Below are 24978 nucleotides of genomic sequence, written 5' to 3' on the forward strand. Positions count from 1 at the left end.
GGACATGACAGATACACGTCTAAATCTGTGCGTGCGTGGGTGTGTGTGGAGACAAGAGACTGAAAAGAATGAGAGACACTCTCTTATTTAAGGAATTATATTTCAGGATTGTGAAGTCTGAAATCAGCGGGACCAGCCAGCTGAAATTGAGGTGTGAGATGGTGTCACGGTCTTGAATCCAAAATCTTCAGGGCAAACCAGTCATCTGAAAACTCAGGTGAGCTTTCTAGATTTGTTTGGGGGCAGAATTGCTGCTTCTTTGGGGAAACCTGTCTGTCTGTAAGGTCTTCAACTGACTGAAAATGTTAATCACACCTACAAGTACCACAGCAACACATAGACCAGGGTTTGACAAACAACCGTGTACCACGGCCAAGCTGACGTATAAAAACCATCACATGGCGCACAGGTCAAAATGTGATTCTCTGCAGGCTAATGCAGGCGGGCAGGCTCCTGAGTAGGCCAGCCCGTGTGTCCGTGTTTGTGACCGGCTGAAGCTGGGAGTAGACTGTGACAGCAAGAGCCCGTTGGGGGTGCTGTCTCTCTTTGTCTCACTCATGGGAGAAATAAAAATTACCATCATAAGCAGAGGCCAATTTGAACTAAATTCTGGCTGGAGAATATGTCAGAGATATGTTGAGTCTAGTGGTTTTTAAGTCTAGGAAGACTGATGTTCTAATATGTTTCTTTTTTAAAAATTTATTTATTATTCTTCAACCTGCCCTAGGGCACATGTATTCATGAGAGAGAGAGAGAAGGAAAGTGAGAAAGCAAGCCACCAGGTCTGGGATTTGAACTATGGTCAACCATGTGGGAGTCCAGTGCTCCAACTAGCATGCCATCTACTGGCGCTCTCTCTCTCTCTCTCTCTCTCTCTCTCTCTCTTTTTGCTATAGGGCACATGCACTTGCCAAAGAGACAGAATGTGAGAAATCCCGTGGGGGGGGATGGCCACACTACAATCCCTTCTCCATCCTCATCTCAGGATTTCGGGCACACATGCACACGTGTCTGGTATTTCAAGCCACCAAGTCTGGGACTTGAACCATGGTCCACTAAGTGGGAGCCTAGTGACATAACCATTATGCTATCTGCTGGCCCTGCCCCAGAATATGCTTTAAGAGACTCAGTTGATTGGTCATTTGGGGGAATCTTTGAATAGTCTTTTTGCCATATATTTAGTCACTCTAATTACTAGTTTGCTTAACACAAGTTGGGCTGTGAAGTGATTCTCAATTATTCTGTGGCAGCTGAAAAGAAGGTCAGCTAAAACAATGCAAACAAATCTGTGAAGCTAAACAGGAAACGACGCTGGACACTCCTTGCTGTCTTCTAGCATTCTCAATTTTGCTTCTGCTTTAAAAAGTTAACACGCACAAAGCGCATTACTGTTCTACAGCGAGGAGGCCCAGTAATGAGGTGTTTTCCCAGTTGAATCTGTTTCATCTCTGGCTTCCCATCTACAAATTCATCAAATTATGCAAGTGATTTCAGGATAACCCCTTCCCAAGTCCAGATCCCAAATAAATTATGAGCTGAACATGTAAGAATATTGGTAAATGTGGAAATGACCCCTGGCTTTCTGAACCTTTAATACCACGTCAATGCCTTTACTAAATGCACCAGTTACTGACAGGTAAACTGAAAACCTAGAAAACATTTTTCAGATTTAGAATTCTGTTTACCAAAGGACTATTCGGATTATATTAAATAAAGTGATATGCCACCTAAAATACTTAATATTAGTCCTTTCTTCACAGGAAAGCAAGGCTCAGAGAGGTTAATAAACTCGCTTGAGGCCACCAGAAAGCAACAGACCCACTCTGGGGCCTAAACTCTTTCCACTACAGGCAGTTTCTGAAACACAGGAGGAACTAAAAGTTTGCTCTTGCATTTTTTTATATATGGAAGGTGACTTAGTCCTATCTGACCTGGTTTTTTTCCTTTCTCATGGTCAGCACTATTTAAAGGCGTAAGTCTTCCCCACGAGTAAGCCATTCCTCCCAGGAAAGCCATCGGGTCAGTTCGCTTTCATTATAGTTTATCACATTGCAGTCTGCCTTTGGAAAGCTCAAATTTAAATCTGCTTCTCACGTTAGCCTGTCTTTTTCTAAATTATACTAGAATAGACTGGTTACTGCAAGAAGGGCCTCTGTGACGGGGTGGAGGCCGGGAACACAGTGAAAGGAGGCAAGGGGCTCCTAAGGTGGGACTGATATTAGTTATAAGAACACAAGCCTTTCCCCACCTGTGGTGGCGTGTAAGCTGCAGGTGCAGAACAATCTGGATCTCACAGGTACTCAGCTCTGGGTCACACTAGGTGCACCCAGCACAGTCTTGGACCCAGCAGGCAGCCCTGGAAAATACCCAAGTGCATGTGTGTGCGTGCCCCAAATCCCCAAAGAAACGGAGACTGCAGCATGGTCATTCTCTACGGCGGCCTTCTCACTCTCTGACAAGTACAAGTGCCCTCTGGCAAAATTAAAAAAGAAAAATCTAAATATTAAAATGTGCTATTTTCAGAAGTCCCATATTAGGTTTTTATGTGACATCTCATTTTAAACCCAGAAACTCTAAGAACAATTAGGGAATGATAGGAAACCAAATGTAGAGAATCAGATACAAGTTAAGAGTGAAGCTCCATTTCAAGAGCCTGACAAAGATGGACCGATATAAGGAGAGTATAGTGTTTCTCAAGAGTGTCTGATGACAGAATTATCTAGGCACTTCTTATAAATACAGATCCTAAGACACATTCCCTTCAAATTCTGGCTTAGTAGGTGGTAGGTGTGGATTGGGTGCCAAGCATCTGTACCTTAAGCACCTTCAGTGACTCTAATAATCAGCAAGTTTGGGGAAACAGGCTAAGGGGAGGAAAACAGCAACTTCTCCACAGGACCAGTTTCTACTCAAAGACTGTTCATCAGACTACCTGAAAACGAAACAGTAACTGAACGTGAGGTATTATCTCTAGAACACTGTTTATTTCAAGTCCAAAACACGAAATTACTCATTTTTAACAGACCACATAATTTTTACTGTGTATTTGGGGTTTCTCTATTAACAAGTGCAGATTTATTAGTGAACTTTAGGCGCGAATGATTCATATATATATATATATATATACACACATACACACACACACATACATACATATATATATATATATATAAAATCAGCATACTACAGAGGATGTGTACTTCAACAAATTTTTGTTTAGAAAATATTTTACATAAAAACACACAAAGCATTTACCAACACTCTTCAGTTTTCACAACCAGCCTTCTGCAAAGATCTGGTTGAAGAACACAATTTTCTACAAAACATTCCAAGATTGAATAGAATGTAGTTATTTTACATATTGAGCTTATTGTTGTAGATAAAACTTCCTTTCTTTGATGTCTTCTGCAATATATTATATCCATAAGGCAGGGCAAGTCTTTTAACTGGTAACTTGTTATATAAAATTGCTTTTTTTGGTACAACTTGTCTCCAACCAAGAACCTAAATAGTCAAGATGAAATAAAATAACTGACATACAGAGATTTTAGTGAGAACTTTTTGACCTAATAATGGAAGAATTTATTATCTATAAGTACCCTGTCCTGTCCTGCTCTGATTCAGTAACTACTGCCTGGAGTGCTATTCTAGTATAGTCAGTTGGCATCAAAATAAAAAGTACAAATATGTACATTTTAATGTCTCAATTCTTACCTGAATAATCTCAGATCTCTTGAGAATGTTCCACGGAGTGGTTTCTTCTTAAACTTATACTGAATGTGGTACAATGTGTACAACTTGGTTAACCAGTGCCTGCTTTTTATTCCAAGACTTTTCCTCATCTTGCATCAAATGCAACCTGACTGCCATATCTCAATGCACTGGCTTAGCGTTCTGTATACAGAGTCCAACTCAAGCTTATTTTGGTTTATTGTACATGCTTTATTAAAACGGTACTTGTATTTACAGTATCTGCAGAATCCCTTCCAAGGCGCGCTCACACACATTCAGACACAGCCACTCAGACATCCACACCACAGCCCGTGCACCCACACCGGTGAGATGTGAGGGTCAGACCCCTAAAATTAGGCAGCTGTTGGGGGATAAGAGTTGTCGATTTGTCTTTCAATTTTTTTTGAAAAGAGAAAAGCCTGGGGGAATGCATTTGGCCATTACAATGCTAATTTGTGTATTAACATATATGGCAGTTAACACTGAATATTCCTTTTACATTCTATGTACACAGAATGACATCAAGGTTTTGCAGTCAACAGAGTATTTCAACTTCAGTCTCAATGCTGCTTGTAGTGACTTCTAAATTCATGTAGGGGCTTTCCCTAAAAATAATTCAAGTCTATGTAAGTGAAATAAGGCACAATTAATATTGATTTGATCCAGGGGAAGGAAAGGGAAGAGAGAACTGGTTTCAAATGATCTTACTGTTGGAGAATTAATTTCAACTTAAATCCACTTGAAATCCCATCTCCTAATTTCCAAAGATTTCTTAGAAATAAAAAGTTTTTTCTTTTCCCTGACAAAGCCCAAAAAGAAAAATGTGGGAATTCACATTTTCATGTTTCAGTAGCCTAAACTACTCAAATTGATGTGCAATCCCCACCTCCCCTGTCCAGGTCTCCTCCCTCCTCCGATGCTAAAATGAAGACACAGCATATGAATAAGGAGTCCCTTGCTGTTTTTGAGGAGATCTGTACACTTGAGTAGCAAATACATGTCTGGTTGTTTATGATATATTACAAAAGGAAAAAAATAAAAGGGACAAAGTAACTTCGTAACTTCCTTGCTCTTCAAAAAATCCCTGTCTTTTCAGAATGATGAAGCCCCACCAGACATTACAAACAACTGCAATAAATGGTTTGGCAGCATAAATAATGTCTAGTATTCAAATCTTCAGAGTGAATCCCATTTATCTTGTACAGAATCTGTTGAATGTTTTTCGCAGCAGGTGAATCAAACCAAAGACGCTGGACATTCTGTGAAAGGGAGTAAGAATTGCAGTTCTGAAGGCCCCTGACTTTGGTTGTTTACAAAGTTCAATCCTGTTTATTGTGATCCTTGGTATCTTCTTCATCTGTATATTCTGATGGTTCTTCTCCTGGTTTTAGGAGTCTGCCTACATAATCATATTTTTCTGAAAGACACATCAAAAGAAAATGAGTAGTGGTCGAATTTATTTCACCATTCTATTACACAGAGGGAAGGCATTTGCCTCTTAGAATCATACAGAATAAACTAAGTTCTCCACAGATCTTTAAAAAAAATATCTATTAGTTTATTATTATTTTTTAATTCTTTCTATAGGGCACATGTGCTCACCAGAGAGAGTGCAAGAGAAGGTGAGAAAACAAGCTACCAGGTCCAGGACTCGAATTGTAGTAAGCGTTATGGGAATCCAGCACCTTAACCACCAGGCCACCTGCTAGCCCTCCCGTAGGTCTTTACACATATGTGAAGTCTGGGCAAAAAACAACATTAGGAAACAGAAGGCTTAAGAATTACTCATTAGAGAAGAGCAGCCTGCACCCATGTTTCTTAATTAAGTCTTATATCACAATCACTTGAAGATCTTTTTAAAAAATACACCCATCCAGGACCCAACCTAGAGCTAGCCCGCCCAGGCTCTTGGGCTGGGCCTGGAGATGTGTGCTTTGAGGCGGGTCTCACTCTAGGTGCACTGTGAATCTCAGAGTAGTTCTTTAACTCTTAATACCCCAAAATATTGTAACTAAAGAACTCAGCTGGCAATGGAGGAACTTTCCTATAGCTATTTAAAATTTAGAAACAGGCCCAGCTACAGTGGTGGGTGTTGTTAAGGCACTATACTCCATCAGCTAGGACCACATGAGAGACCAGGGTTCTGTTCCTGGTCCAACCGCAAGGCCAGGTGAGGTGACATGTGGTAAAATCCTACTAGAGAGGCTGAGAGGCTGAGGTAGGACAGATGTGACACAACAAGCCATCTTTTAAAAACAAACAACAAAGCCCCCACCCCAAAAAAAACTATAAATATATACATGGAACTTTTCATAGAAGTCAGATAAAAACAAAAAATGTAGGGCTAGTATCTTGGAGTGGAAAAGAGCATCATAAAGAAAATGGACTTTCCTCGTGCTGAAGGAGGGGGCGGAGAGTGTACGAGGTGGAGAATCACAGGGTAAGTAGGTCCAGCTGGGAAATACTGTTGGGGAAAAATGTGACACAGGCTAGCAGTCCTCAAGAAAACAGACTAAAGGAAGAGTTAAAAACCCATTTAATTATGGGTTACCCTGTTGCAGGGTGTGGCCCCCATCACACTCTTGTTCTCTCCCCTATCGACTCTTCTTACATCTATTATTTTGCTTGTTTTCATGTTATCAGGTGTTTAATTTAGAACATTGTATGTAGAAGATGATATGTGGTTAGTTGTTTCTTGGTCAGGAATCGAAACTTAGGTTAAGTGAATTAACTGTCAAGAGGATTAGACAGAGGACTGCTTCATACAGTAGAGCCAGTACCAGTGCCAAGAAGCTGGGGTAACTGTTCCAACGATCAGGTCAGGTAATAGCTGACACAGCACCACACAAGCAGAAAAAACTGATGGCGCAGGATGTAATCAAGTGAACAGTATTCTTCCTTCACGGTTCAAGAATAAGACCAACAAAATCATTTTGGAATAAATTATAATTACAATATCAATATCAGTAATCAATTCAGTTTTAAATAGAAGCTCTACATTAAAAAAATCTAATGAACATGCCTTAAAAGACGGAAAATGTCACAATTTTTGTGAGACTTGGTTTGTAATAATGCTTAAATGCAGATTTTCAAAAGAATTATTATATGTAACAATCTTATTCATACTTAGCAATTTTAAAGTATCATTGAATATTGATGGCATTCTTTGTCATTCTAAAGCACGTGAAGTAATATATACTTTGAACATATATTTAATTTTTCCAAAGAACCCAACAAAATAAAGGTACCTTTAAACTGCATTTCCCATTCTCGAACACTCTCCATTTGTACCGCGTTCAAATCTGAGAGATCATCATATTCATCTCTAAGTGCATCCTTATCTAGGCAAAATGTTGCCAGTCCTCTGGAGGCATCCCTACCAGCAAATATTCCATATGGACCCGCTGAAAAAAAAAAAAAAAGAAGAAGAAAAAATTACTTAGATTGCCTGACAGTATTTTAAAGTGTCTCAGAGGAAACATCAAAATAAAAAAACCTCACCATGACTTACTCTTGGTAAATAGCCTAAGAAGACACTTACTTGTCGGAAATCTGCCTTTTGACCAAAAGTAAGCCTTTTCTTAAAAAAAAAAAAAATTATTAACTTGATTTACTTATTTTAATTTGACCAGAAAGGGAACAGAGAGAGAGAGAGAGAGAGAGAGAGAGAAAGCAAGTCACCAGATCCAGGATAACTGTGGCTGGCCATGTGGCAGTCCAGTGCCCTTAACCACCATGACACCTGCCAGCCCCAAAAGTAAGCCTTTTTACTGAAACCCTAAATCTTAATTTCAATTACTTCTTTTTTTTTAAAGAATTATTTTATTTCACTTTATTCATTCATTCATTTCAATTTGACCAGAGAGGGACAGAGCGAGAGAGGGGGAGAAAGTAGGAAAGTGAGAAAGCAAGCTGCCAGGTCCAGCACACCAACCGTGGCCAGCCATATGGGAGTCTAATGCCCTTAACCACCATGCCACCTGCTGGTCCCTAAATTTCAATCACTTCTGACACCCCCAGGCTTGTATTCAGAACGAAACTGTGAGGTAATCAGGGAGAAGAGGAAACTTAACAGTTTAGAAAACAGTCTGCTAGAGAAAAAATGATGCTTTACTGACTGCTATTAATTAATAGTGGCATTTAAAAATAACCAACAGATCATCCATCCCATGGATATGCAGTATGTAAAGTTCAGGTGAACTATACACTGGGTTTAACAGCTGTGCTTCAGGGCTGGCCCTTAAAAATGGCATGGAGGGAGAAGCCATGTACATCTGAAGCATGCCCTGCCTGTATCAGGGACCAGTGCAGCCAAAACCTTTATTCTCCAACCTCACCTTCCAGACCCCAAAACCTAGAAGGGACAGGGAAATCACAGGCCCTTTCAGAAGCTGTCTACATCTAAGGCATGCCCTGCTCGTTATCAGGGATCAGGATAGCTGAAACCTTTTTTTTCTAGATGCAGGCTGTAATACATGAAATAAAAACCTCCCTGGTAAGTACTAAAAGCAGACGGTTAGGACCAGCAGATGGTGTAGTGGTTGTGTCGCTAAACTACCATGTGGTCAACCACAGTTTGAGTCCTGCACCTGGGGGCTTGAAGCTCATGATGGGTGCATGTGTGTGCATGCCCCAAATCCTGAAAGAGTGGAGGAGAAGGGACTGCAGTGTGGTCATCCACCCTGGGGGATAATTTCTCACGTTCTGTCTCTCTGGCAAGCATACATGCCCTATACCAAAAATATCTCTAACAAAGAAGAAGAAGAAGAGGAAGAAGAGGAAGAAGAAGCAGATTAGATTATGCAAAAGATGGAATCTCAGATGTAGAAGACCTCTGATGTAGAAAAAAAAATCACCAAAAAGACTGAGAAAATAACCACCCAAAATGAGAATATATGAGAAATACTAGATACCATTAAACCAAATATCCAGACTGGTATCCTAGAAGGTGAAGAAACTAATAAGGGCATTGATAATCTATTCCATGAAATCCTGGAAAAAAACTTTCCAAATCTAGAGAAATATTCAAATGTCTAGACTCAAGAAATACAAAGGATCTTTGGGACCAGCAGTTGGTGTAATGGCTATGTCGCTGGACTCCCATGTAATGAACTGTGGCTCGAGTCCTGGACCCGGTGGCTTAAACTCATGCCAGGTGTGTGTGCGTGCTTGCCCAAGATCCCAAGAGGAGAATGGCGGAGAAGGGATTGTAGCATGGCCATTCCCCCCTGGGGGGTGACTTCTCACTTTCTGTCTCCCTCTGTCTTTCTGGTGAGTGCACGTGCCCTATAGCAAACAAAACAAACCAAACAAAAGAAACACAAAGGATCCCAAACAGAATCAACCTGAGAAGATCTTCTCCATGGCACATCATAGCCAGACTGATCAAAATCACAAAGACAAGATACTAAAATTGGCAAGAAAGATATGTCAAGTTACCTACAAAGGTTACTCTATCAAGCTAATTTTGGGCCTCTCACCAGAAACAATGCAAGCAAAGAAAGAATGGGAAAATATATTCAAAGTTGTCAATGAAAAACAATTTCAACCAAAATTACTATACTTGGCAAGATTATCCTTCAAATGGCGAAAAAGAAAAAAGATAAAACGTTCTCAGATAAACAAAACCTGAAAGAATGTACCTACACCAAGCCAGCTTTTCAAGAAGTTCTGAAGGGAGTACTATATCAGGAAAACTAAAAACAGACAGACAAAAAATGGTCAACTTAATGGTAGTTACAAGACCGGAAATATCTATGATAGCACTGAATGTTAATGGATTAAATTCTCCAATCAAAAGGCAAAGACTGACTGAATGGATAAAATAATAGGATAATAGAAGATTTCTATCTGCTGCCTGAAAGAAACACACCTCATGAATAAAGACATACATAGACTAAAAGTGAAGAGCTGAAAAAAGGTATTCCATGCAACAGAAAACTAAAAAAGGGCTGGAGTCCTGAAGCTGATCTCAAACAAAACAGACTTTTAGACGAAAACTGTAAGAAAGACAAAGAAGGGTACTACATAGTGGAAAAAGGCCTAATTCATCAAGAAGATATAATGCTTTATATACCTATGCACCCAATTTAGGAGCACCTGAATACATAAAGGAGATTGCTAGATATAAAAGGAGAGATAAACTGCAACACATTAATTGTTGAGAATCTTTTTTTTGGAGGTTTTTTTTTTTTTGCTATAGGTCGCGTGCGCCCTATAGCTCGCCAGACAGAGAGACAGAAAGCGAGAAATCACCCCCCAGGAGGGATGGCCACGCTGCAATTCCTTCTCCTCCATTCTCCTCTTGGGATCTTGGGCACGCACACACACGTGCCCGGCATGAGTTTTAAGCCACCGGGTCTGGGACGCGAACCGTCGTCGACTACATGAGAGTCCAGCGACATAGTTATTATGCCAACTGCTGGTCCCAATTCTTGAGAATCTTGACCCCCTTATTATCTCTTTTAGATAGATCTAGACAAAAAAAAAAAAAAAGAACAGAGATACAAGATCTAAACAATACCATAAATGAAATGGACTTGACGGACATCTATAGGACCTTTTGCCCCCAAACCATGAAATATGGAAAATGGTGAGGGATACTTAAGACAGTGTGGGAAAAGGGTGGGAGAAGGGGGAGAGTATGAGGAAAGAAATTAAAGAGAAAAAGAGAGAGGCAAGACATTTAAGGGACACAGAAATGAATTACTTTTTTTTTTTTTTTGATGATAATGTGTATAGTATCCTGAACTGGACTGGTGTGAAGTGTATTCATGCTGGGTAAATTAACTTTACAAGCTCAGTGATGTATATTGATTGAATGTATAAAATAAAATAAAGAAAAAAAATGGTGTGGAGGTTAAGGCACTGGGTCTCACATGGCTGACTACATGGTTCAAGTCTTGGACCTGGTGGCCTGAAAAAAAAAAATCACGCTGGGCAAGTATATGTGCTCGTACAAAATCCCAACAGAACACTGAAAGAGAAAAGACTGTGCCATGGCTATCCCCTGTGGGGGATCATTTCTCACTTTCCCTCTTTCTCAGATTTAATTTTGTCTTCAATCTTGGTCTATAGACCAAATATATATTATTATTTTGGTTTAAGATGTTTTCAAAAGAATTAAGTCCTAATAAATAAGATTTCCAAAACCCATAATTTTACAAAAGAAAAAAACTTCTTCCTGAAGTTTAAGTTATCCATATATGACAGTGGTCATTTAAGAGAAAATAATTTTAAACCCAGGACTACTTACTGGCCTCACTACTATGAACAAGAGTGTTCAATAAGAGGGCTTATTGTCCAGTTAAAAGTATGACATGTTTTTTAAGGAAAAGTCAAGAAAAACGGGAAATTCCTTTATTTTTAAGTAGAATAATTATTATATCCTTACTCAAATTTAAAAGCATTTAGAAAATTTTAAGTTATGTATCAAAAAATATGTATACATTTGGGAGTAGAAATCAAAGCTGTACTTAAAGTCTAAATACCTAATAAAGACTAATGTGAATTACAAATAGCAATGCACAGTAAAGTTGAATAGATATAAGAAATCTTTTTTTCTTTGGTAATTTGCAGGAGGACACACAGACAAGGAAAACAGGAAAACACCCTGCAAAGGGGATAATCATGCTACAATCCCTTCTCCACTTTTCCTTTTGGGATTTTAGTCATGCATGGACACTCCAGCACTTTAACCATGCTGTCAGTCACCTGAGATCCAGCTGCCTTAACCACCATGCCACTGGCTGGCTCCAGATTTAAGAAACTCTAAAAAGTTTACTGCATAGAACTAAAAGTGGCACTAAGAATAATCTTCAAGTGGTATTATTAGATACTGATAAATGAAAGTAAAGATAATAGTTCTGGTAAAGTATAACTATTAATATAAACTTAGGCTACCATTTTATATTTTCAAATGAGTCTATTATGTAAGAAAATGGGACATTTCCAGCCTTGGCCCCAACCCTGTAGCCATCGCAATGTTGATGTCCAAGAAAAACCAGACTGCCTTCTATAAACTCTTTAAGGAGAGATGGTGGCCAAAAAGGCTGTCCATATGCCCAAGCACCTGGAGTTGGCAGACAAGAATGTGCCCAACCTTCGCATCATGAAAGCCACGCAGTCTCTCAAGTCCCAAGGGAATGTGAAGGAGCAGTCTGCCTGGAGATACTTCTGGTACCTCACCCATGAGGGCATCCAGTATTTCTGTGCCTGTCTCCACCTGCCCTGAGATGGTGCCTGCCATCCTGCGCTGGAGCCGTCCTGAGACTGCAGGCTCGATCCGAGGTCTGGAGGGCAACCTGCGAGACTCACAAGAGGGGAAGCTGACAAACACACCTACATGGTGCTGTGGCCCCTGGTGCCGACAAGAAAGTCAAAGCTGGGCCTAGTCAGCAACTGAATTCCAATCTAGAGGCGGGTTTGGTCATGGATGTGGCCAGCTGCAGTAAAACTGAAGATTATTTTGTGTTGAATAAACCTGTAGCCAGAAAAAAAGGAAATGGGACACTACCACTGGCCAATGTTTGCAGCTTTTAAACTTTGCCCAACTATTCTGACATTCAAAAGGACAGAGGACGTTAAACATTTAGGAAAAGAAATTCAAAACTGTTTTAATTGACAGAGTAAAATCCAAAGTTCATTAAATAGGAGTTAATTATTTTGGAGGAAATGTTAACTTCTAAAATTAAGCAAGAATGGTCCCCAAGGAAAAGAAAAGTAGTCCACTCTAGGGTTGTGTTTCTTTTTTTCCTTTCTGGCAGAACTCTACATGCTTTGTGTCAATGAATGCTTTCAGGCTTTTTTTATACACACACACAGCAATATGTATAAAATATATATTTAACATGTATATATTTTACATATAGCTAAATGTACATATATATTTGTGGAAATATGATTTTGTTTCTTAAACAATGATAAAAAAATCTATAAACATCAAATAGTTAGCCTCTTAAAGCTACCCAGACCAATACTTAAAAACTTAAAATAGCAACAAGTGAAACATACAAAAGAAAAAATAAGACTGATCAAGGCTATAACCACCCACAATTGGACAATGATAGCTCTGACTTTTTAAAGAATTTTCCAACAACCTCACTTGCTTCCCTCCATAGTTCACGAATGGGATAGCTCTTTGCCTTCCTCATGTGCCAGAGATGTTAAGTGTTGTTGCCACAAAAATGGTAACTGTGTGAGGTAATGAATATGTTAGTTAATTGACATGTAATTTTACCTGTCATTTTGTCAAAATTTAAGGAAAATAAAAACAAGAAACAGGAACAGAGGCCTTTAGTGACTTGCCTGTAAGAACTGGAAGTACTATTTACACTTTTTTTTTTTTTTTGCCAGAGGGCACACACACTAGGTGGAGAGAGATTAAGAGGGAAAGGTGGGTTGGCAGGTGGTGTGGTGGTTAAGGGCACTGGACTCCCACAGGTTGACCAAAGTTTGGGTCCCAGAACTGGTGGCTTGCTTTCTCATTTTCCCTCTCTCTGTCTCTTTCTCTCTCTCTCTGGTCAGATTAAAAATAAATAAATAACAATTCAAAAAAAAAAAAGAGGGAAAGTGAGAAAGCACCCCCCCCATGGGCTATGGTCACTGTGTAATCCCTTCTCCTCCATCTCTCCCTCCTTTTGGGATTTTGGGTACACATGTGCCTGGAATATTTTTGAAACCACAGGGTCCAGGACTTGGACTGCATAGTTGGCTATGTGGAATTCAGCTGCCTTAACTACCATGCCAGGGGCTGGCCCCTATTTCTACTTTTCTCAGGAAGCCTTTAACTTCTGAAAAGGTTTTTTTTGGTAAATCAAAATCCTTGCTCTTTCCTATAAAAACCTTTAACATAACATTAAGAAATTAAGTTGGGGGCCAGCCAGTGGCACAGTGGTTAAGGTGGCTAGATCCAACATGGCCCACTAGATGGTTCGAGTCCTGGACCTGGACTCTTGAAAAACATGCCAGGAGCATGTATATGCGTGCCCAAAATTTCAAAAAGAGATTGGAGAAGGGACTGTGGAGTGGCCACCCCCCTTGGGGGGTACTTTCTCTCGCTCCTTCTCTGGCAAGTACACATACCCTATGGCAAATTAATTAAAAACAAAAAACAACTCAAGTTGGCACTGGACAAGTGGTTCTGAGAAAGTAGGATCCGAGGTGTAACAAAAGTACATTTCTCTGGGTTAGCAGTTGGCCAAATGGCTATGTCATTGGACTCCCATGTAGTTGACCATGGTTTGAGTCCCAGGCCTGGTGGCTTAAACTCACACCTGGCGTGTGCATGTCCAACATACCGTGAGGATAATGGAGGAGAAGGGATTGCAACTTGGCCATTTCCCTTGGGGGGTGATTTCTCACTTTCTGTCTCTGTTTCTCTCTGGCTTTCTGGCGAACACATACACCCTGTAGCAAAAACCTCTTAAAAATGAACATTTTCTGCTGAGAATTTCCCCTTTAGGCTCATTTCTAGTGGGTCGAGATAGCTCCGTGTCTATTTCTCTCCATTTGTCTGTCACTCCTGTGTCTCCCTGCGACTTAATAAAAAAAAGTACATTTCTCTGCATTCTTAATGCAACCAAACATACCTGAGAAATCAGCGCTATATCCCCATTCCACTCCCTCATGTAACAAACTTAAATGTTACCAATCCTAATATTTTGGTAACTATATCTGGCTCTCTGTAATATTAAAATAACAAGGAGCTACCCAACGAAAGCAAATTGAAAATGGCATTAAGTCTTTAGGTATGGTATAATTTACAAAAAAGACAGGCTTATATAAACTGTTCTGGATATTTTTCACTGTTAAGGCTCATTTATATGTTAGCTGTTCAGCGTTAACTAAGATAATTAAATATATTCTGTTGCCTTACCATAACAATGCTGATATAAAAAGATTCACAATTTCAAGAAAATTCCTGCTACAAAAAATGAACAGCACTTTCAGCCAAAGCAGATTTCCTTAAATGTACTTCCTTAACAAATATTCTAGGATATTATTTTAATGATTATTTTAAAGATACTGTTAAGTATATTGGGATGACAGTTAAACTTCAGATTTTGCAATCAGTCAACCCAATTTTATGATCTTTAATGTTAAAAAATCTATGAGTTACTGTACCCTAAAACTGCTAACTTTAATACAATTAAAATAGGGTGACACTCTTAATAACGCAACATATGCTCATTGTAAATATTAAAAACAAACAAACAAAACAGAAAATCCGAGGAATAAAATATGAAACAGATAATATTGTGAATATTAGGGTGATACGTAGTTACATTAGTATTTTTTTTTTTTTTTGAGAGGTTTTTCACTATAGGGTGCGTGCGCTCGCCAGACAGACAGAGAGAGACATAGAGACAGAAAGCGAGAAATCCCCCCCGGGGGGGGGGATGGTCATGCCGCAATCCCTTCTCCTCCATTCTCCTCTCGGGATCTTGGGCATGCACGCACACGCGCCTGGCGTGAGTTTTAAGCCACCAGGTCTGGGACGCGAACCACGGTCGACTACGTGGGAGTCCAGTGACATAGCCATTACGCTAACTGCTGGTTCCCGTTACATTAGTATTTGTGAAGAGAAATAGTCCATTAATATTTTAGCTATTTCCATGGTTTAAAACAATAGCTCTGAGCCAGCCCCAAAGCTTACTGGATAAGGGAGCTGGATCCCACATAGCTAAACGCAGTTCAAATCCTGGCTACGCAGCTTGAAAAACACACCAGGTACTTTGTATGCACATGCCCAAATTGCTGATAGGATGAATAGAGAAGAGACTGTGGTATGGCCATGCCCATAGGGGGATGCTTTCTCTTTTAAATGCACATACCCAGTTTCCTGGCGTGTTTTGACAGCATCCTTTTGGAATTATTAAAGCAGGTTTTTAAAGTATCCTATTTGGTATGGGGTAATTTATTTCAAGAAGATCATGTCTAAGAAGTGAGGCAATACATAAAAGTGATTAGTGAAGTCAAACTAATATGCTTTTATACTTTGGTCCAGAAGTCCCAAGGTCGTCAGAGAGAAGGTACGTGTTGGAGCGAGGGTTAATGGGTGGAATAAAAAAGGAAAGAGAGGACTGAAAAATGAAAACCCCAGGCCTGAACTACTTGTGGAAATAGGGCCTTAGTTTACACAATCTGTGTGGAATGAGAATTCTAAGGTGCAAAAATAGCACTGAAATACCTATATGAATGAAGAATAATAAAGATAATACTTGGAATATTAGGAGGGAAAAAGATTAGTCTATAAATGATGTTGGGACAACTGGATGAGTCTTCTGTTAAACAAAACCAGGCCAGCAGGTGGCGTTATAGTTAGGGTGCTGGATCCCACATGGTGACTGGACAGTTCTGGACCCAGAAATTTGAAAAACATGCTGGGAGCATATGTGTGCCCAAAATCCTGAGAAAAGAATGGAAGACAAAGAATTGTGGTGTGGCCATCACCCCATATAGGGTGATTTCTCACTTTTCCCCTATCTCTGGTGAGTGCACACACCCTGTGGCAAAAATCTAAAACAAAACCAACCGCATAAAAGCTGGATCTTAATTTCACATCTTAAAGCAAAATCAATCAATTTCAAATGGAACTAAAAAAATCCTAACCATAAAAGTACTTAAGAAACTAGAGATTTGCTTTACAATCTTTAAGTGCAACATGCCTGTAAGTATGACACATAACTAAGCAGTCATAAACAAAAAGATAAATTTGCATACATAAAATAAAAAGTTTTGCATGGCTTAAAAAATGACAAATAAGTAAACAGACTAGCACAGGCTGATTTATTTTTAAAAACTGTCTAAAATCTATCAGAAAAGATAAAATCATGATTGAAAAACTGTGGCAAAGGAGGTATGAGTAATTTGTAGAGAAAGATACAAATGACTCACATTTTTTGAAAAGCTATCCAATCTCATTAAGAAAAAAAGAAATGTAGATTACAATGATATTGGAAGGGCCAGCAGGTGGTACGGTGGTTGAGGCACTGGACTCCCACATTGTGGCGTGTTTTCTCACTTTCTCCCTCTCTCTGTTGCTCTGTGGCGAGCAAAGCAGCCTTATAGCAAATTAAACATAATAATAATAATAGTAAAACAATAAAGATATATGATATTGAGATACCATTTTAACCTCTCAGATTGAAAGAGCCCAACAAGTTTTATATCACATTTTTGGCAACAGGGTGAGAAGTAGGCATTTTCATGAAGTATATACTGGCCTAACTCTCTGGAGAGCAATTCAGAAATAAGTATCTAAATTAAAAATGTCCATACCCTAAGCCTCAGTGCTTTTACTTCTAGGAATTTTTAAAATAATTTTATTCACATGTGCAAAATGGTATGTATATGAGTATTTATTGCAGTATCATGTAATAACAAGAAATTATAAACAAATATTCATTAACAGTGGATGTTAAATTATGACATACTCATATAGAATATTATACATGTAATCAAGAATGAGATAGTTTCTCTACACTGATATGAAAGGCTCGCTAAATATTAAAATATTGCAAAGGTATGTACAGTGTGCTATAATTAGTGTGTGTGTGGGGGGAGGTACTGATTCACATGCTTGTACCTGTACAGAATAGCTCTGAACAATACTCAGACTGGTTTCTTGCCATGGTGGCTGAAGTAGGTGGGAAGGAACTTTTTTTTTTTAACCATGTATATACCCTTCTGAATTTTATAACTTGGGCCCCTATTACCTAATCAACAATCATTTCTTTTTCTTGCCAAGGGCATCTGTGTGAGCAAGAGAGAGTGCACAAACACATCAGGGTACAGGCATTCCACAATCCTTTTTCCTTCATTCCCCCTTCCCATCAGATTTTGGGCACATTGCAACAAGTGCCAATGTAGTTTTTCAAGCCTCTGGGGTTTGATTCAAACTGTGGTTAGCCAGGTGGGATCTGTCCCCCTTAAGTGCTATGCAAAAATAAATTTTTAAAATCTTGCATGGGGGTCATATTTTGAAGTATACCCCAACCCTCTACAGGAATACTCCCACAACCTAGGTCTCACAGAATAGCTAGGAAGTATACCAAGAAACAAAACCTGCCTCTGTAAGACACTTCACTGGCATTTGACATTAATTCATGGGAAAGAGAGAGATCTACTATGACATCCCACTATGGCCCAGCCATGGTGGTGCAAGTAGTAGGGGCAATACTATGTGATGGCGGGAGGCCATTTGGGGAAGGCCCTATGCCTGTTTGACTCTGGGGCCTACCTGAACACACCAGGTGTGCTATGGGGATGCCTGTGATCTTGACTTGGCCGCAGAGCTGAGGGGAGGATCACAGCAGAGAGACTCTGTTGAGGATTCCTATCTCTGTCCCTCTCTCTTCCATGAGGGAAATTAACAAACTTGAAAACCAAAAACCCTCAGTAACTTCTAGTTCATGATAAAAATTATAAACTACATCAAAAATAACGGAAGAACTGGTATCCTGATAATAAATAGTAATGTCAAATGGCAGTGAAGGGTCTTACAGAGACAGTTTTTTCTAATTCACACTAAAATGTTACTTGGCTACAAGTCTTATATTGGTCACAAGGATAAGAGTGTCTACAGCAAAAACTTTAAGCAATCAGCCAAAGAATAGAGATAAAATGTATCTAAATCAGTAAAAAAAAAAAAGTAGATTAAAAAATATCAATCTGAGAATAGAAAACTGAGTAAAAGAGAGGAAGAACTCACAAAATAAGAGTAGACATAAACCTAAACAAACCACTAATGACAAAAAATATAAATTGATTAAACTATTAAAATACAAAATGGTGGTACTAGATTTAATAAACAAAAATCCACCTATATATTATTTATGAGAAAAATAAAACACAGGTCAATTGCAAGTAAAGGGGTGGAAAAAGAATAACTGGATTAATTAGTACTAATAAAGCGCCAGCTCTGTGGTCTAGTGGTTAAGGTTGCCAGAATCCACATGGCTGACCAGGTAGTTCGAGCCCCCAACTCTGTGGCTTCAGAAACACGTCAGGTGTGGGTATGTGTATGCCCAAAATTCAGAAAAGAGAGAGCCAAGAGAAGGGACTGCAGCATGACCATTTCCCATGTGGATTGCTTTCCCTCCCCCCATGTCTCTGATGAGTGCACACACCCTCTAGCAAACAAAACAGAAAATCGAAAAAACAAAGCTCATCAACTAAAAGCTGAAGTCAAATCTGAAAACCAACAATGGTGGTAAGGATGTTTCTAATATTGTCAGTGCTAGATGACTTGAATTTGTTCAGTACAGTTAAAGTATGGTAACAATCTGGCTCCAGAAGACTTCACACTCAATTTTTAAAAAGTTTTTATTAACATTATTAAATTTGCTATATAGGGTTCATATGCTCATGAAAGAGAGAGAGAAAGCAAGCCACCAAGTCCCCAGGACTTGAACCTCAGCCAGCCATGTGGGAGTCTAGCAACTTAACCACCACGCCATCTGCTGACCCCTCACACCAAGTTTTTGTGTGGCTGACTCTCTCAGATTTTTGCTGAATTTTGCCCCCCTTTCCTTGATAATCTAAGTAAGGTATCTTTCGTAACCACCGAATATAAATGAAGTTCTTTGTCATCTGCTGTTATTAAGTTCCTTCATAGCAAGCATATTTAGTATAGATTCAATTACATACTGAAATGCTTGCTTACTGCCTGTTTTTTCAGTAGACCATTAACTCCACCAGGTTATGGCTGCATCTGTTTTGAAAACTTAGGTAACTCCATTACTCACATCTTTTTTAAGGCTTTATCATAATAAAATTCAGGGAATTCTTAGCACTTAAAAATGGAGATGAGGGGTCAGCAGGTGGTGTGGTAGTTGTGGTGTAGGATCCTACATGGCTAAATTCATGGTTTGAGTCCTGAATCTGGCAGCATGATAAACATGCCAGGCATGGGTGCATCCTGGCCACAATCCCAGAGGGAGAATGGGGGAGAAGTGAAATCCACACTAAAGATATGTAGATGGCCTATAGACTCCAAAGAACACAAGAGTATACAGTATACAGTGATGTCTGTCCTGGGTATAGAGGTGGAGAAGTGGTCTATGTCAGATTGCTGAAAGACCAATTAGAAGAACTTGAAAAGCCAACTCCAGTTGTTTCTAACTCTACTCCTTTCTTCCACCCAAAATAACATCTTCTGGTCTCACACTTGCTTTAAGCTATTGTTCTATCATTTGCTTTAGTCTTTAACACACCTAAAATTTTCTCAAAGATTAAACAGTATGATGATGTTGAACTAAGAGGAACCAACCAATTAGGTACTGTAAAAATAACTAAATTTCACTAAAATTGAATTTTAAGTAAATTTTATTACTTTAATAACAGTAGAAATTTGAGCAGATGATCAAAATAACTCTCCTGATCCTTTCCTTACTAGTAGGAAATCAATGGGAATGTATGGGAATTAGCCCAGACAGACCCAGTTGGCCTCAAAGTGAGAAAGTGGGATGAAAAGTAGGTAGTGTCAACATTAGGACATCCCTTTAGGAAGGAATAGGTCAGGCTGTGTCCAGTCTTTATGTTGCAACTCTGGTTTCAACTGCCATTTTACAAACTAAAAGGTTAAGCCAAAGTTAACACACTGAAAATCAAGTTTAATGAGGAGGAAAAACAAAGATACATGTGCTCCTTTCCCTAACCTTCTGAATATTAGGTACCGCATGGAGTACTTCTTACATGACTTTTTTTTTAAAAGAGATTTTTGCTATATGGTATATGCGCTCACCAGAGAGACACAGACAGAAAGTGAGAAATCATCCTCCAGGGGGGATGGCCACACCATAATCCCTTTTCCATTCTCCTCTCAGAATTTTGGGCATGCACGTACACGTGCCCAGGATGAGTTTTAAGCCTCCGGGTCTGGGACTTGAACCACAGTCTACTACGTATGAGCCCAGCAATGCAACCATTATGATATCTGCAGGTCCCGACATTTTTCTTTTCACTGAAATTTAAGTTGGAAAAAATATGGGTATGCTGTATGTTGAAAACTACAGAATAAGAGAAAAGCAATATATCTAAGTTTCAGGAAAGTGAGATAAACTATCAAAAAGAACAAGTGTATACGTTTCTGCCATCCCAAAGATTAAATATAAATTACACTGTCTTTTGAGTCTTCAAAATCTATTGACTTTCTAAATATGAGAAATTTGTGGACAGTTTATATGGTGATACCATGGGAAGGGATGACCACTAAAGCCAGTTAGATCTAAATTTGAATTTTTCAATGTTGTCCCTTACTAAATACATGATTTTTGGCAAAACCTCTCTGAATTTGTTTACACATCTGTAAAATAGAAATATTACATATCCAATTGGGCAATTTGAAAATTAAATAAACCAAGTAAATGGGCGTTTTCTTCCACTCTTGACTTCCAGAATCAATGCTGTTCAACAGAATTCTCTGGGAAGATGAAAGTACTTTGCAAAGTACTGTCCAATATGTTAGCCATTTGGCTGAGCATTTGACCAGGTAGCTACTGGTTACTAAGAAACCCAACTAATTGAATCTAATTTTATTTAAATTTAACTAGCCACTTATGGCTACTATTTTATTTTTAATTGTCAAAGAGAGTGTGTGCTCACCAGTGAGAGAGGAATCAACCTGTAATAGGATGTAATCACATTGCAATCACTTCTCCTCCATTTCTCCATCAGAATTTGGGGCATGCATGTGCATGCATGCCCAGCATGTTTTTCAAGCTGCCAGGGCCAGGTTTCGAACTGCAGTTGGGCCATGTAGGATCTGGCTCCCTTAACCAGTAGGCTATGGGGCCAGCCCATGAATATGAGCTTCTTTGAGGCTTTAAAACCTTACAGATGGGGTATAAAGAAAAACAACAGTAAGATTCTTTTCACATTGATCCCAGAATGCAGTTTAATAGAAATAGTGTAGATAAGTCTGTGGTCAAATACATCTGGATTTATCAGATATACCTCTATGACTCAAGCCAATTACCTAAAATACCAAAGCTCAAATTCCCAATGCATAGGACAGGAACACTTACCAACTTCACTGAGGAATGGGAAGAAGCCAAATTAAGTGGATTTATTTCAGCAGGTGTTTAATAAATCTGTTTTCCTTTCTCCTCCTATATTCATTGTCTCTTTCCTCACATGCTGGCTAAGTGCCAAAACTGTTACTAAATGTAGTATTTACAAATGTAGTTAATGCAAACTGTTTGCCAAAATGTGTTACTCCACTAAATAAAATCATCAATATTTCATTTTTAAGAAACTTAAATCTGAAAATGAGTGACTTAAAAAATAGCATGTTTGGGAACCAGCAGTTAGCGTAATGGCTATGTTGCTGGATTCCCACGTAGTCGACTGTGGTTCGCGTCCCGGACCCAGTGGCTTAAAACTCACGCGGGGCGCGCGTGTGCGTGCATGCCTAAGATCCCGAGAGGAGAATGGAGGAGAAGGGATTGCGGCGTGACCATCCCCTCTGGGGGGTGATTTCTCGCTTTCTGTCTCTATGTCTCTGTTGGTCTGGCAAGCGCACACGCCCTATAGCGAAAACCTCTCAAAAAAAAAAAAAAAAAAAAAGCATGTTCAACGTCATGGGAAAATCTCACTAATCTTTAATCCTAAAACTATTACTGTAAAATGGAAGTAGATATTGGTTCCAAATAGAAACTGTTTTCTAGCTCTCTCAGTTCATTGTTTTAAGCTACCAAGATTCTCAGATAAGGATTACTACTTCTGAAATTATTCTGCTACAAAATTGCTTGAGGATGAAAATAAAAATTAAAACTGAGTCAATACTTCTTTTGAAGTCAGAAATTTGGCTGAGACTTTTGTAAAGTCTTACTACATTTTCTACTAATGTGAAAGAGCAACGTATTTTAAAAGCCCAGAAGATGACTTAGCTATTCTTAAAAGTTTCTTTGTAATAATAGAATATTCCAAATTATCTCTACTAGGTTGTTGAGCAATACCTAGGATAAAATAACCAAATACCACTCTTAAGCTATTCATGAGAACCTATGAATTGATGCTAACTTAAAACTGACTTCTCCATTGTTATCTGAGGAGTACCCCCTCAATGCTCAAGTCACACAAAAAGCCATCTACATTACACCTATGACTCTTACTTTAATTTTTAATTTCTGTCACAGAACATTTGCCATTGGAAGATGCCCAACTGTGTCTGTGAGTGTTTCGCCTAGTTATTTTTGGAGCGTGCCAAGTCATAATGTGTGAAGACTCATGCTTCTTTGTACTAATACTTCTGTTTGCTTCATTGTCAGTTTAGACAAGGAATACACAAAGGGAGATCTTTTGGTTGAGTAAGCTCTATATTAAAAATTTAAACTGGTACACAATTTCTGATCACTGGACACATTCTAATACAAATGGGGAAAAAAACTTCAGGTACAAAATACTATGTAAACCCTGATGTAAAATTTATTTAATTTGGTTGGTTTAAATACTGTACTTCGGCCCTATTGTCCCATGTGCTCTTAAGCAAATAAAGTATTAACTATTTCTGGTGATAAAAGCAGAAAGAGATCAGGTGTTCATATCTATTTAACAAGTAGCAAGTAACTCAAACTAACTTAGTAGGATTGAATGTATTAGAAATATTGTACAAACCACTTTGAAATAAATCGTTCAAAACCATCCAAGATATCAGAAAATCTCCATTTTTACATCTCTGTTCCAATGAACACACCAAAGCCTTTCTAAACTATCTGTTAGCCAGCAAGTACTGAAATCAGAAGTATGTATTTGCAAGTGTCAATAAATCTCATGTGTTAACAGATTAAATCAAGGAAGAAACCAGCTTGTTTCTGGATTGCCAATCCTCCTGACTTTAAGGCTTGCAAGGACTCTTCAATAACAGGTCACTTTATGTCTCTAATTTTATTTATTCTTGAAGTTACTTTTTAAAAGCTTAGTATTAATCAACACAATACTAGGATGTACAATGTTGCTCAATTTTATGGTGTGCCAACAGGTTCCATGAGTCTTAAGTTTATTAGTATAACCTCAAATGTATGCTACGACTACACTGTAAAAGACCTTCTAAATCAACTACCTATATATACAGTTTTCTGAAAGCAAACTTCTGAAAGTCTTTCACATACAGGACTGGTGCATGGCAGTATGTATTTATAGTTGAGTTTTTTCTCCTCAGTTCTGCTAAGTGAAAACACAGTAAGTCATTATCAACCTGCAGTTGAATATTTGTCTTACTATCCTACTAGCATTTTTTAAAAAAGGAAGGAAAGAAGGAAAAAAGGGACTTAAAAAGAAAAAAAAAGAAAAAGAAAAAAGAAAGAAACCAGACAGACACGCCTGCTGAGTATGTGAACTCCAACCCCAACATTCAGGCCGAATATCCTTGCCAGTCTTACTAAGATCTGCATTCTGGTCCATCCTTATCTCACCTACATTGTTAATCTTGGAAAGCATCTCCGAACTAAAACTGGTTTTAAAAAACTGAGTCGGAGTTGTTGCTTATACGTCCGGACTTCAGACTCGAGGGCATGGGACTTGGGACTACGTGTCCCTAAACGTGGCCTCGTGGGGAGTACTAAAGAGGGCAAAAGGAGACCATTGGCAAAAAATGGTGAAGAAAAGGAAGCTGTCAATCACTGGGACCAAAACTTTTGGTCCTTACTTTAGAAATATCCCTTCCCTCCATTCCCACCCATTCAAGGAATCGGAAAGATCGGAAAAGGTGGGGGGCCAGCGAGACTGGCGACAACTTTAAGGATTTTGAGAAATACAGCACAAGAAAAGGCTGCGAGTTGAAATGGATGGCAGAAAGATGAATGCTGAGATCTATCTGGTCTTTGGGGCGCCAGGGGACCCCGACTTTGGGGGCAAAGCTTGAGGCACCGGCGGCTGGGGGCGTGCGGGAGGCTGGCAGTCCCAGGTACCGCAGCCAAGGTGCGAGGGTCCAAGTGACCAGAAAGCTGGGCAAACTACCCCGGTGCCCACGGGCCTTCCCGTCGGAAGGGGGTCGTGCTTGAGTTGCAGGGGGTCCTCCCCTCCCTTCCAACTCCTCCTCACCCGGGCCGTAGAACTTGCTGCCTTTGGTCACGTCGAAGACTTTCCCATTGACCGCGAGCAGGATGCGCGGCGTGCGGGACCCGTCGTATTGGCGCAGCTGTTCCAAGCTGAAGTCCCGCTTCTTCATACGAGGCAAAGCGGCGGCGGGGCTCTCCTCGCCCGCCCCGGCCCCGGCGCCCAGACCCCGCCGCCCCCAACGCA

At 39.4% G+C, this 24978-nt stretch overlaps 1 protein-coding gene and 1 pseudogene across 1 annotated transcript; one reads left to right on the plus strand and one right to left on the minus strand.

Annotated features, from left to right (window-relative positions):
- Positions 1-3921: 3921 nt before the first annotated feature.
- On the minus strand, positions 3922-24972 carry PGRMC2 (progesterone receptor membrane component 2). The gene is made up of 3 exons (XM_014589587.1): positions 24778-24972; positions 6981-7136; positions 3922-5149 (listed from the first exon to the last, which is right to left on the minus strand). The coding sequence occupies exons 1-3, from the start codon at positions 24902-24904 to the stop codon at positions 5052-5054; spliced, it is 381 nt and encodes a 126-aa protein (XP_014445073.1). The 5' UTR covers positions 24905-24972; the 3' UTR covers positions 3922-5051.
- On the plus strand, positions 11715-12296 carry LOC114008646 (40S ribosomal protein S10 pseudogene; annotated as a pseudogene).
- Positions 24973-24978: the final 6 nt, after the last annotated feature.

The sequence above is a fragment of the Tupaia chinensis genome, unplaced genomic scaffold, assembly GCF_000334495.1.
Source record: "Tupaia chinensis unplaced genomic scaffold, TupChi_1.0 Scaffold000362_1, whole genome shotgun sequence".
Taxonomy (NCBI): domain Eukaryota; kingdom Metazoa; phylum Chordata; class Mammalia; order Scandentia; family Tupaiidae; genus Tupaia; species Tupaia belangeri.

Bases quoted from the DNA above. Each gene is read 5' to 3' on its own strand.
- PGRMC2 (XM_014589587.1), bottom strand. From the start codon at position 24,904: ATGAAGAAGCGGGACTTCAGCTTGGAACAGCTGCGCCAATACGACGGG. The intron at 7,137-24,777 runs GTGAGGAGGAGT...TTTTTTTTTCAG, and splicing joins CAGCAAGTTCTACGGCCCGG to CGGGTCCATATGGAATATTT. The intron at 5,150-6,980 runs GTACCTTTATTT...TGTGTCTTTCAG, and splicing joins ATGGGAAATGCAGTTTAAAG to AAAAATATGATTATGTAGGC.